This window comes from Artemia franciscana, chromosome 15, assembly GCF_032884065.1.
Source record: "Artemia franciscana chromosome 15, ASM3288406v1, whole genome shotgun sequence".
Lineage (NCBI taxonomy): Eukaryota > Metazoa > Arthropoda > Branchiopoda > Anostraca > Artemiidae > Artemia > Artemia franciscana.
Genome location: NC_088877.1, coordinates 33,762,244 through 33,775,439, shown reverse-complemented (window position 1 = coordinate 33,775,439; position 13,196 = coordinate 33,762,244). Strand labels below are relative to the sequence as shown.

The 13,196-nt window shown below is 36.9% G+C and overlaps 1 protein-coding gene across 1 annotated transcript in view; it reads left to right on the top strand.

Moving 5' to 3' along the window:
• Positions 1 to 13,196, top strand: part of LOC136036387 (coiled-coil domain-containing protein 22 homolog) — a 76,832-nt gene that overhangs the window by 63,251 nt on the left and 385 nt on the right. The window contains exons 9-10 of the mRNA XM_065718571.1: positions 1,212 to 1,377; positions 5,709 to 5,843. Coding sequence (XP_065574643.1) covers positions 1,212 to 1,377; positions 5,709 to 5,843 — 301 coding nt within the window. The remainder of the gene's footprint in view (positions 1 to 1,211; positions 1,378 to 5,708; positions 5,844 to 13,196) is intronic.

Here is a 13,196-nt window from a genome sequence, read left to right as displayed (position 1 = left end):
TTTTTCAAAGATTTTCGAAACGCGTTTGATTTTATGCTGCGACTTTGATGCTAGTTAACGTTATCTGTTCAATTTGTTTTCCTTTTGAAGTAACTAAAATATTCAAGGTAAATTTTTTTTAAGAAGATGTGTTTTCGAAGTTTTATATAATTTTGGAGTCATTACAAAAACAATTTCAAGTAAGGCCGGATACACAATGCTTGTGGGGAGAGGGGAGGCGCGAACGAAAATTAGGCTCCCAAATTGGTATTTTTCGCCTTCTGTAATTGGTGCAAATTTCGACCTTCAGGGGGGGGGGAGCAAATACCTCTCTGCTTACCTGGATCTGCCCCTAATTTCTACTGGCTCTTGTGTATCCAAAGTTAATTTATTCTTATTTAATTTCGGTCTAAACTGGAGGCTAAACTTTATAATGCGGCAACATTGCGGTGGCATTTATAGCTTCTTTTTTTTCTGTTTAACCTTCCATGGTGTCGAAGGATAATGGCGACCGAAATCCAAATATATAATGCTGACACCAAATGTGTAAAAATCGTCAAGTTTAATATTAATCAAAGGTTGACACCTGATTGTGTAATCAAAAGTTCTACAGTTCAGCGGAACTTTTGATTGGCATGCTTAGCTACACAAAAGGGAGTGGAGAGGGAGGGGGCAATAAATACCATCGTGATTGTCCGAAGAGCCCCGTCATCTTGAACAGCTGGAAAATTATATACCTGGAAGTCTACTCCTTGGTAGTTTCCAAGCTGCCCCTCCCTCTACATTTTTTTGTGTGTGCATGCTTTTCACCAGTGGTTCTATCAAAGCAGCGGCCGTAGAAAATAGATCGAAGGACCATTTGAATCTGATCGTTTGACCTTAGTACCTTCCTTTAAGTAAACAAAAAATTGTACCTCAATAAATCTTGTGGCATAGAGCAAGCATTCTGATCCAAAAAGGGGGGATTTAGGAGACTTAAATGAAGGTAAGGAATGAAGTTAAGACTGGAAGCAAAGTGAAATTAATGTAACGAAGGTATGATGGATGAATTATCATCTCTGGACTCAAATGAAAATAGGTATATGAATTTTTGTCAAAGATCTGAAGAAACACAGATATCTTTGGTGTCTGTGATATCTATGCCAATACTCTCTGTGTTGAATTTCTCACTATGCCGATGATGGTCTTAAAGAGGCATTTTGCTCTAGCTCTAAGTTTTTCTTGATATTTAGAAGTCATTACACGAAGAAAATATTGGAATTCAACAGAACGTTAGAAAAGCAGAATGAAGAAGCTAGAAAAGTCCTTGAAGATATACGTGTAGTTCAAAGATGTCTTAATAACACAGCTGGCAAGCTTGGTAGAGGATTTTCGGAAGCGGAAGAACACCTATTTCAAGTAGGTTTTAAACATTATAGTTTTTTTTTGTATTTCCGGTTTATATTATTTTGTCATTCTTGTCACATTATTAGGTCGTTATTATGTCATTGCTACCGTATTCACGGTAGCACGGTAGCTCGAAATCTGATTAATGTTGACATTTACCGGTGAATGTCCCAGATTCATTTGCTTGGATTCAGTTACTTAAGCGAGTCGTCTTTTTCAGTCTTATGCAAGCTATGATGGTAAAAGTTAAAGTTAGGTTAGATTACGTTAGTTTAGGTTAGGTTAAATTAGGACATAAAAATATCAGAAATGGGTTAAAAGCCTAAACTAAATTAATTCAACCTAACCAAATCTAATCTAAACTAACCTGTCATCATCAAACGTTGCATTAAATTGAAAAAGTTGAATCCCAACGCTGACTATATCCAAGGGGAAAAAAAGAAGGTTTTTCGGGCATTCAAAGGTGAATATCGATTCACGAATCTCTAACATTCGGGGTAACTACATCATAATCAATATGCCCTGAAATTTTCAACCTAATACTCTTATGCAGTTTCTGAGATATTGATGATACGCCCTTTTGACAGCTTGCATACACATAGAGTGTTGCAATTTGATTCAAGATTCCCTTCAAAATCCTAAATATTTCTCCCTATAAACCGTAGCCTTAGTAATAGTATGAATGGTAGCAGTAGAAGTCTTAGTAGTAGTACGCATATATCACGCTTTGGTTGGTTTGAAATCCGCTTCAATATAAACTGAAAGTTTCAACTGAGTACTCTGAGTCATGCACCCTTTTGGCGCTCATTTTTGATTTTGTTTTAGTTCTGCCTCCCTAAATATTCTTCGAAAGTTTCACCCTAATACCCTTGGCCTGAGTAGAAGTAGTAATAGTATCAATAGTCACGACGTAGGCAATAATGCTCCTAAACCAATGAATCAACATAAAGTAACATGCACATAATGCCCTTCGGTTAGTTCAATATCTTCCTCAAGTTTCAACTTAATGCTCTAATGAAATATTGCTGATACGCTCTTTTGACACTCCACGTGCACTTAGTGTGTTTTGATTCAGTTCAAAGTCCACTAACCATTCCCTGAAAGCTTTACTTCAAAACCTTAGCAGTAGTCAGTAGTAGCAATTGTTGTAGCAGCAGTAATAGCATTAGTAGCAGTATACAAATAGTAGATTTTTTTCAACATCCTCCTCAACATACGCTGGAAGTTTCAATTTGATACCCGAAGGCTTAGTGCCAAAGCAGTTCCTGGAACATTGCTGATACGTTCTTATGACAGCCTGCATGCGCATAGGGTGTTTTGATTCAGATTAACATTGTCCCGAAATTCCCTGAACTTTTCACCTTAATACCCTTAGCTTTAGCAGTAGTAGTAGTAATAGTAGTAACAGTAGTAGTTTTAGCATGCAAATATTGCCTTTTGGTTACTACAGCATCCCCCACAACAAGCCCTGTAAGTTTAAATTAATACTCCAAACCGTTTCTAAGATATTGCGGATGCGCCCTTTTGACAAACTGTATCCACACAGTGTGGTTTGATTTAGCTCAACTTACCCTTTTTTATGCCCAGAAATTTTCAACTTTATACCCTTAGCTTTAGCAGTAGTAGTCAAAGTGGTAGTAGTGGGACCATTAGTACTAGGCCAAGTAGTAGTAGTTTTAGTAGAATTAGTAGCAGTAGTACTAACTGCAGTAGCAGCAGTACTAGCAGAAGTAATAGTATGCACGTATTGCCTTTTGGTCGGTTGTGATCGCCCTTCAGCTTAATGCTCTAACCCATCCCTGAAATATTGATGATACGCTTTTTTGACAATCTGTTTGCATATAGCGTGTTTTTATTTGTTATGCTTTCACCTCAACATTTCTTGTTATTTGCACCTTAATATCCACAGCCTTTGTAATAGTCGTAATAGAAGTATTAGTTGTAGTAGCAGTAGTGGTAGTGGTGGTAGTAGCAATAGTGAGTAGCAGTAGCAATAGTATTGATGGGGGTGTTAGCAGTAGCATTAGTAGTAATAGTGGACGTAGTAGTTGTAGTAGTAGTAGTAGTAGCATTAATAATAATAGTAGCATACATATATTGACTTTTTTTTCAATTGATTACCTCCCTCATTTCTCGAAAGTTCCAACTTATATCTAAGTTATTCCTGAGCTACGCCCTTTTGACAACCCACAAGCACATAATGTGTTTTCATTTAGTTTAACACTCCTCTCAACATTCTCTGAAAACATCATCTGATTGCCCCTGACCTTTTGGGCCCCTAGGCTCAGAGTAAACAATGGGCTAACTGCATAACTTACAGCCTTTGCCCCAAGGACTGTGGGAGAGGGGCAGGGTTGAAAATCCCAGAGACAAAATTATTGTATCTTTCAACTATACTGAACAAAATGGCTATCTGAAAATTTTGATTGGATCTTTTAGGGGAAAAAGTGGTTGTGGCAGGGGGGTTGGGTGCCCTCCAATCACTTTTGAATCTGAAGAACCTTCCATTTCCAATAAAAGGAGCTTTCAAAGTTTCTATGACAACTTCTTCCATGCCAAGTGTATAAAAAATATATAATAATAATACGCAGAGTCACCTCGCTATCTACTTAGTTAGCGCTAATGCGCTGCCTGTGATTAATGATTTTATTTATTGAATGACTTAGGTTATTACTTTGAAATATATCTACCTGTCTAAGATTCAATTTGACTTCATTTAATTCGATTATTTAATTCAATGATGAGATGTTTGGTTCAAGCGATTCTACACGGGTAAAATAGGAGTCGGAAAAACTACTAGTTCAACTGACAAAGCGGCTCAAAAATGCACAAAAATGTGCCTATAGTACTTTTTTCTAATCTCTGGCCTAATGTAAAGCAGAATTTTAATGAAGGAATAAAAAAAGCTATCATGCTTATTTGGTTTTTTCAGTGAATTTATGATTTTGCTAAACAACGCTAGTTATTTAAATCTCAGAGACAAGATTGCGTCTCTTCTCTTGTTATTTCTCTTGTTTCTCATCGTTTCTTTCTCTTATAATTTCTCTGCCCTTACCGATTTTTGAGTTTCGTATTGTTTTCTTATACTTTTTGGAGCTAACTGTAGGTAACGGTTTATCTTCGGAGTTACCAAACAAACTCAGGTCAGGACCAACAACAGTCTCTTACGGAAAAGGTTCGTTGCAATCGTCTGGAGACGTAAAAATCAAACTATTCACCAATATTCGTGTTAATTAGATATTCAGGGGATATTTCCTTGAGTCCTACTTGTTACGAACTTATTGAGGCGGGGTCAAGGGGAGCGAGAAAACAATACATACGTCAAAAGGATCTACTTATAAATTTAAATTATAAATAAAGCAAGCATCACAGAAGGAATGTGGATCTAATAAATGCAAACAAACAACAGCTAATTTATGTGTCCACTGATTACGCATCACATACATGGTAAACTGATAAGAAGTTTTTTCCCTCTATCAAAGAATCATTCAAAGACAAATTCCAAAAAGAAAGTCTTTCAAATAAAAATAAATATCCAAATTAAAACTTAAAATGAACAGAAATAAAATCCTAAAACAATTCAATATTAGAGCAGAAATTGCTGTCAAAGAATAAATGTAATCGAAAACGACCAGAAATTAAAATAATGATCACATTAAAAATAAAGACAATAGATTAGACACTTGAATTAATTATCAATTATTTATTCAAGTAGAAACTTGAAACTATTGATTAGAAACTTGAATGTCTAGTGATCGAGATATTGGCCTTATGTCAGTCCATTTTCTGCCAAAATTTTTTACCTTCTTAAGCAGAGCCTGGGTATATACAGTCATATACGTTCTTATATTCTGTATTGAAGAGTTTGGAGACACACCACCATGTATCACTACATTTTCTTTGGCTCCTCCTTTGCGCGTACGCAATGACGAATTTCTAGTGACGGCTAATCATATTTGCGGTAGGATACGTTAGGGATACGTTCTTATATTCTGTATTGAAGAGTTTGGAGACACACCACCATGTATCACTACATTTTCTTTGGCTCCTCCTTTGCGCGTACGCAATGACGAATTTCTAGTGACGGCTAATCATATGTGCGGTGGGAATGCAAGCAAGCTGTAGTTCACTCCTCTGACCAGGTCCTTATTCACCTTAGTCGGCATAGGAAATTCTTTCTCGCTTCCATAATCAAACGTATAAACTATATAATAAACCATAAATAATAAATTTTGTTAAAATTACGTTAAAGTTTAGAAACTAAAATGTTTATTTAAACAAAGATAATATGTCGGTTGTCATATTTCTTTAAAATCTCGTTGCATTTTAAATTTTTGTTTTAGACAGCCTTGAAGATATCCAATGCCAAGCCTTGCTACAAGTATTTTACTGAACTTCACTACACAATGGATGAAATTGTATCATACGTTCAGGAAAAGGGCGTAGTCGATCGGGAGATTGATTCTTTAGAAGGAGAGGTCAGTATTATTTCCTTTATTTTTGGTTGATTGTTTTTCTAATTTTTTTTCAAAACTTTTTTCCCTATTCTTCTTCTTGTCTCTTATGTTTTTGTTATGCTTGGTATATTTCTAATTTTTATACAGGTTCACTTTAAATAACTTTTCTCTTTTCTAAAGTGTTTAAAACTTTTTGTTTGATTCTTTGTATAATAATTTAGATTCTAGTTACTTTTCATTTTTACACAAACATAGAACATGTTGTTACTGTATTTCATTACAGCTACTGTGACGAAGCTTCGAATAACTCGGATAATCCCCCTCCTGTGCTAAAACGTGTCACTCTTAGTGCCAAATCGAATTACCCAAGCCTGATTTTGTGCAATTCCAGATCACTGACGAATAAAGTGGGCGATTTAGAACTTGTCTTACGCATCAACTCGACACCACTAGCAATACTTACCGAATGTTGGGGTATTACTGCTGAAACAGGTGTTGTAAAAGGTTATCTGAACTTCTTCAATACCAGGCGTGACAGAGACGACACACGACGTGGAGGTGGAGTAGGCATCTATTGTCGTGAAGACTTGCCATGCAGGTAACATAATAACCCTTCAGATTCCTGTCATGAAACAATCTGGCTGTGGTGCAGACCAAGAGGTTTACCAAGAACTTCCTCGTGTATCATTCTAGCAGCAGTATACTATCTGGAAGGTGCTCGCAACAGACGTGAATTGGTGACGTTTCTGCAGCATCAAGTTGACAACCTCCGGAAACAATTCAGTAATCCAGCTTTAATCGTTGGCGGAGACTTTAAGTTAACAAAAAAAAAGTGGATTTCACATGTGGAAGCATACTAGACCTCATACTAGCGAATCTTGAGGCGTTTTATGAAACACCAGTTTCCCTAGGACCACTCGCTAAGTCAGACCATAACGTTCTCTGGTGGAAACCAAAGAGCAGAAATCATATACCGAAACCAAAAAAGGTAAAAATAGTTTACAGACCCCTCAGTGATAGCTCCATCCAAGCATTTGGCAAGTGGGTCGCTAACTTAGACTTCGATCCAATGTGTGTTATAGCAAATATTGATGAAAAAGTCGAGACGTTATAGTCGATTCTGCAGCAAATGTAACATGAACTTTTTCCCGTTAAAGAACGCACGATATGTGAGACGAACAAGCCGTGGTTAGATACTAATATAAAAAAAATATATCAAAGAACGATGTAAACTCAAAGAACATGCTGCAGGTGACACACTGAATGCAAACAAGATAAGAAACAAAGTCGTTTTATCCCTCCGAGCTTCCCGAAAAAGATATGTACAGGAAAAAATAGTACCGCTCCTCAAGTCACATTCTCACAAGTGGCATGACGCAGTAAAACAGCTTAGTGGGAAAAAGAAAGGAAACGAAATACGAATCAATAACCCAGATGGTAGTCTGATAATAGTTTTCGAAGTCAACTAATTCATTACTCAGATTTGTACCCACCCAACCGTAAATGACGAACAAATGTGTGACACCATTAACAACAGTAGTACAGATGAAATCGTAGAGGTGTCAGAAACGGGAGTTCACTATACAATCGGACGACTACGTAACAACTGTGCCTCATACCCAGGTGAACTCCCCGTGAAATTACTGAAAGAGTACTCACCTTTCTTAGTCAAGCCTGTCGTATCAGTGATAAACCAATGTTTCTCAGAACAATCATTTCCGAAGATGCGGAAAGCTGCATATGTCCGTGTTATACCGAAAGTCAAGACACCCCAGTCCTGTGACTAACTGAGACCAATATCGATTACTCCTAACTTGGCAAAAGTAGCTGAGGATTTTATCTACCGTTCTTTCTTAGAACAAATCGCTCTAGCGATCGATTCGCACCAATATGCTTGCATACGAGGCAGTAGCACGGCAATGTATCTAGTGCGAATGTATCACTAAACCGTCCAGTGGTTGGACACTTCTAATAGTACTGTCGACGTATTTTTAGCGGACTATCGAAAAGCATTCGACCTTATCAAAGACATGACCGCATTAACGAATCTGAAAGAAATGGGAGCTAAAAAACAAATACTACTATTAGTGAAAGAATTTTTTACAGAGGAGACGGCAGTCAGTTTACTCTTTGTTTGCAGAAGATACTTGCTCTGAGTGGTCAGAACTAACCTGTGGATGCCCCCAAGGAACGAAATTAGCTGCTCTTTTATTTCTTGCCGTCATCAACCCCATCCTTGCAGAATTTAAAGAGCGTTTCTAGTTTGTTGATAACTTGTCTGCACTTCTCAAATATATAGTCGAAAATGCAGTAGCAAAGCAGCAATCTGACCCGAATTTCTTCACAGACTTCATCAACCAGTGTAAGTCGAATAGCCTACAAGTTAATGAACAAAAATAAAAGGTTTTACGATTTAATGCACTCAAGCGAGAAATCACTATCCCAGATACTGTGTTTCCAATTGTTTCCTCTGCAGCAATCCTAGGCGTAACATTTATAAGACTGCTCGTTTAAACTGCATGTAGACAATATTGTGCACAAAGGTCACTACTCAATCCAGAGTTTAACAAGTATGCGCAGGTTAGGCTTCTCTGATCGTCAGCTCCTGTTGGCGTATACAACCTACATTAGGCCTTTCCTCGAGTATTGCTGTCTGGTTTTGGATCCCCAAACTCAGAACACAGCTTACATGGCTGATGAACTAGAACATGTTCAAAAAACGCGCTACTAGGATAATATTCGGACCCAGTTTCAGCAGCTACGAAAGTGCCCTTGAGCTCTTGAATTTGCCAACCTTATGTGTTCGAAGACATGAGCTAATAATGAAATTTGGAAGATCACTATTGACAAAAGAGAAGCACCGATTCATACTTCCACCATCCGCATTAATTAGCAGACATACTAGGCATTATAACAAACTAGAATCAGTCAAGGGCCGTACGAACAGATTCGCAGACTCCTTTGTACCATATTTCGTAAGTGTATTTAACTGGTGACCATTTTGTGATTTTAAAAGTAGCGTAATTTAGCGTTCATTTTTGAGTGCTACGATAGCTGTTTCATTAAACAAATACGAATATTGTAAATGCACTTAGAGTTTAAATATCCAATAGTTGAAGTAGTTTTTGCAGATGTGATAAAGCCTTTGGTAGCTCATGCCCCATTCAGAATGAGATTTCACTAATGCCAAAATATAGCTAGCGCTAATTTAAGCCAACCGCAATATTTCGTGGAATTTTTCAGCCAATCAGAAAATACCACGAGGAAGCTAATTGCCTAAAATTAGTGCTAGTTAAATCACTGTATTAGTAAAATCTCATTTTGAGTGGGATATTAGACTATGGAACGGTTTTAGATTATACGAAAGACATAAATTATAGGTTAGGTTAGATTAATTACGAGGTTTATTCTAAAAAAAAAAAAAAAACAACTTCACCCTTCTTTAGCTTTCGCTTGTACAGAGTCTATCAATCCCTTGAACCCATATAATATCATTAGATAAGGAAAAAAAAGAAAGGGAAGAGAAGAGAAGAGAAGAAAAATAATCAAGAGAAAAAAAAAAAATCATGTCCTTAGCCAGTTCCTGGTCGCAACAACCCTTCCTACCACTAATTTATTCCGTTTACCAAAATACCTAAAATCTGCTTCCATGCAACAGAAAAGCCATTATTTTTTTTATGTGAAACTTGAAAGCAAATTAACTTCAATCTAACTACTCTTGAGAGCAAACTAACTTCAATTTAACTACCCTTTACAGCACCACTGGCATCGAGGTTGTTCAAGACTTCACCTAAGGTAAGGTAAAGGTAAAGGATACGGCATTAGACTTTACAGTCCGTACCGGCGGTGCTGATCTCCGTTTCTTGGCCCTTCAGCCAGGAAGTGCAATGGGGGGTTGGGGGCCAGCCAACCTGTGCTTTCGCACACCCTTCCTGTTTACCTTCCCCAGATTTCTCCAGGTACCCATTTAGAGCTGGGTTGACTCTGGCTAAGCTTACAGAGTCACGCCACTGACCCCCGTCCCAAACTGAAGAATTAGGTACACTGTGATTCGAACCCGCGTCCTCTCAGACAAGGGATCCTGAATCCAGCGCACCAACCCACTCGGCCAGGGCTTCACCTACCTGGGCTCCATAATTTCTTCAAATGGCTCGCTTCTCTCCGAGCTGCAAGCGAGACTATCCAGAGTATCTTCTGTCATGGGCAGACTGAATCGTGACCTCTGGCGAAAACCGAACATCAGTCGTACAACAAAACTGCAGATCTTCAACGCTCTAGTCGGCTCTGTTATGCTTTACGGAGCTGAAACATGGCAAGCATCAGCTGCAACCCTCAAAAAAATTGACGTATTTCATGCGATGAGCCTGAGGAGGATCGAGGGCCTACGATGGTCCGACTTTGTCAGCACTGAGAAGCTTCTGTGGCTCACAAAGCAGTCTTGGTTTTTGACTCAAGCAGCCGAGTGAACCTTACGGTGGCTCGAGCACCTGCTTCGATTGCCACAACATCTACCCGCAAAGACGATCTACGACTTGGACCCTGTCAAAGTCGGTTAGAAGCGACCTCGCGGCCAACCGAAGAAACGTTGGTCCCACAGCCTGTCGGATTACAGGGTGAATATGGCGCATCACCGGTATTACTCGCACCGTGCGCTGCAAAACAAAAATTACAAAGAAGAGAGAAACGATGACAGACGTTTCGCATAACCGTGCGTTACGCTATAAAAAGGTATAATATCGAAACAGAGAAGATACAGAAGTTTATCATAAGTTCTTAGGAAAGTGTGTGTCCTTGAAGTGATCATAGAAAAATGTTTTCTTTAATTATTATTTTAAAACCCCAACAAACTGTAAAATGTTGGAAATGTTAGGTAATACTAAAGGTGAAATCAAATACTAAAGATGTCGTAGCGGATTTTTTTTTTAATTTAGAGGCTAAACTTTAGAGTTTTTGCTAAAACAGAAAAACTGTCATTTTTTAGTCGGGATAAGCTTAAATTTTCAACTATCGTTTTTCAGTTTTCTGCCATTCCACCTTGGGCTTAATTTTGCCATTCCACCCAAGGTGCTAAATTGAATCCCTTTAATTTCTTGATTTTTAGCAATTTTTGGAATGTCAATCTATTCTGGAGTGTCTGGGCAGAATATTCATACAAAATATTTTACTCGCTGAAATATAATATTGAAGAAGTGAAAGTACCAAGGATATTAAAAAGGACCCCTGTCTATTTATTTTTTAAAACCACAGTTTTTAAAGATTTTCCATTAGGTTGCTTCAAAACTATGAAGTTTTCTGGGTAGAACCGTATATTTGCCAGTTTCGCTATGTTTAACTGTGAAAAAAACTAATCATTTTTGTCTAACAATGCTTTCATCTGCAAATATTCAAAGATATGTATCCCAATGTTTCCAAAAGACAACTACATCTTCAAAACAAAGCTATGCCTTTCAAGGAAACCAGCTTTCCTTCAAAGGAGAGCTGTTTGGTGCTATATACGACCACTTTCAACCTATTTTTTTGTTGATTATGAACCACATCTTTTTTCTTTTTTTTTATATTTTACATCTATCAAAAAGTGCATAATTGCATATGGTGGGTTTTTTCATTAAAACATTTCTGATTTTTCATATTTTTTGTTTAAATACAAAGAGTGGAAGTTTCCACTTGACCTATTCAATCAATCAGATTTAAGTTTCGCTGCCCTCGGTACTTCAAGCTTATTCGAATTGGCTGCTGTCATACTTCAAGCTTATTCTAATTGGCTGCTGTCATAGAGTCAGTATACTAAAGAAGTTCATACTAATTTTCCACTTACTTGCTTTCTAGCACTGAACTAAAAGCACTGAGTGCTTTCTGGTGCTTGGAAAGATTTTGAACTTTTTTGATTTCTTCCAAAAAATGAAGTTGATGACTTAAAAGAGGTAATAAAATTTTCAAAGAGGTAGAAATATTTTATTTCTAGAAAACATTTCTAGAGGTAGAAATGTTTTATTTCTAAGCTCTATAGTTACTTTTATCATTCGAGAGATGAGCCCGCTGAACTCATATAATCTTATGAAAGAAGATAATTTTCTCTAAGGTTATATAATGAAAATGCCTTTTATATATTAAAACTACTGTTTTAATGTGCGTAGCTTTGTTTTATTGTTGATAAAACTATTTTTATCTTTTTTTCATTTCATTCTTCATTAACCTTAGAGTGCAGTGAAAATATCATTAGATTTAGGTTTTATTAATTTTATAAAAGGTCTTATTAGGGCAGAAGGCCACTGGACTTTACTGACTTTGGAGTTACCCCAAAAATATTCTTGGCGTTTCACTTGAGAACGAACTTAACCCAATATATTCTCTCTAAATTTCTGACAGATTTCGTCGAATCAAAACTTAAGTTGTGGAATATTGCCTGTTTTTCTCTAAACATATTTTTTGCCCCCCCCCCCAAAAAAAAAACAGTATCTTATCAAATAAGCAATAATTGTGATAGCAACGAGCAGTAAATGTTCGTAAATTTTTTCTTGAAAACGGCACGACAATTTTTTCCTGAAAATTGGCATACTACCTTTTTTCGCCTCGAAAAAAACGATTCAGATAGGTTATGACTTTGGGAAAATTCTTTTGCGCCTCAAAACCCCCTTAATATTTCTCATAAATTGTGCGTTGAGTGAAATTTGAGACCTCTTAAGGTTGACAGCCAGAAGCAAAAGTAGGTTGACATCCCAGATGATTCTGAGGTTTTGATTGCTATGAAGTGAGTTTCGGATTCTTAATTGCCCTGTCATAACATGCTACACATTTCCTATATTAGGTATAAGAATTATAGGTATAGTTATAGGTATAAAAATTACCTATACCAGGTATAGGAATAAAAAATACATATGCCTACATATATAAAACTACTGCTAATTTGATAAGATTGCTCATAATAGGATATTTTTTTTCGCTTTCTGGCGTGAAAAGCGACCTCGATTGGACACAACTTTGGGAAAATTTGTTGAGTTTTAATTATGGAAGAAAAAAAAACTGTATGAATGACTTCACAAATACCAAGACGTCCAATCAGATGTAGTTTTAGAGGAGAACAGGGGGACCTGCCCGGGGTTCAAAAATTTTAGGGGTGTAAAATTTAAAATAAATAGCATAACGGTCGTAATCATTTTGTAATTTTTAAATTTGGTTTACTATAATAAAGTAGGGTGCAGTTAGTACGTGAAGATAATTGATAAATTGTTAATTAATTAATTAAATTAATTTAAAAATAATTAAAATTCATTCAAAACAAGTATGCTGATAAATGAAAATATTGTTAAAGTTTGGCCAGAAAGTTCAGATTTTTCCCGGGTACAAAAGAGGCCAGAACCGCTACTGTGTGAACCG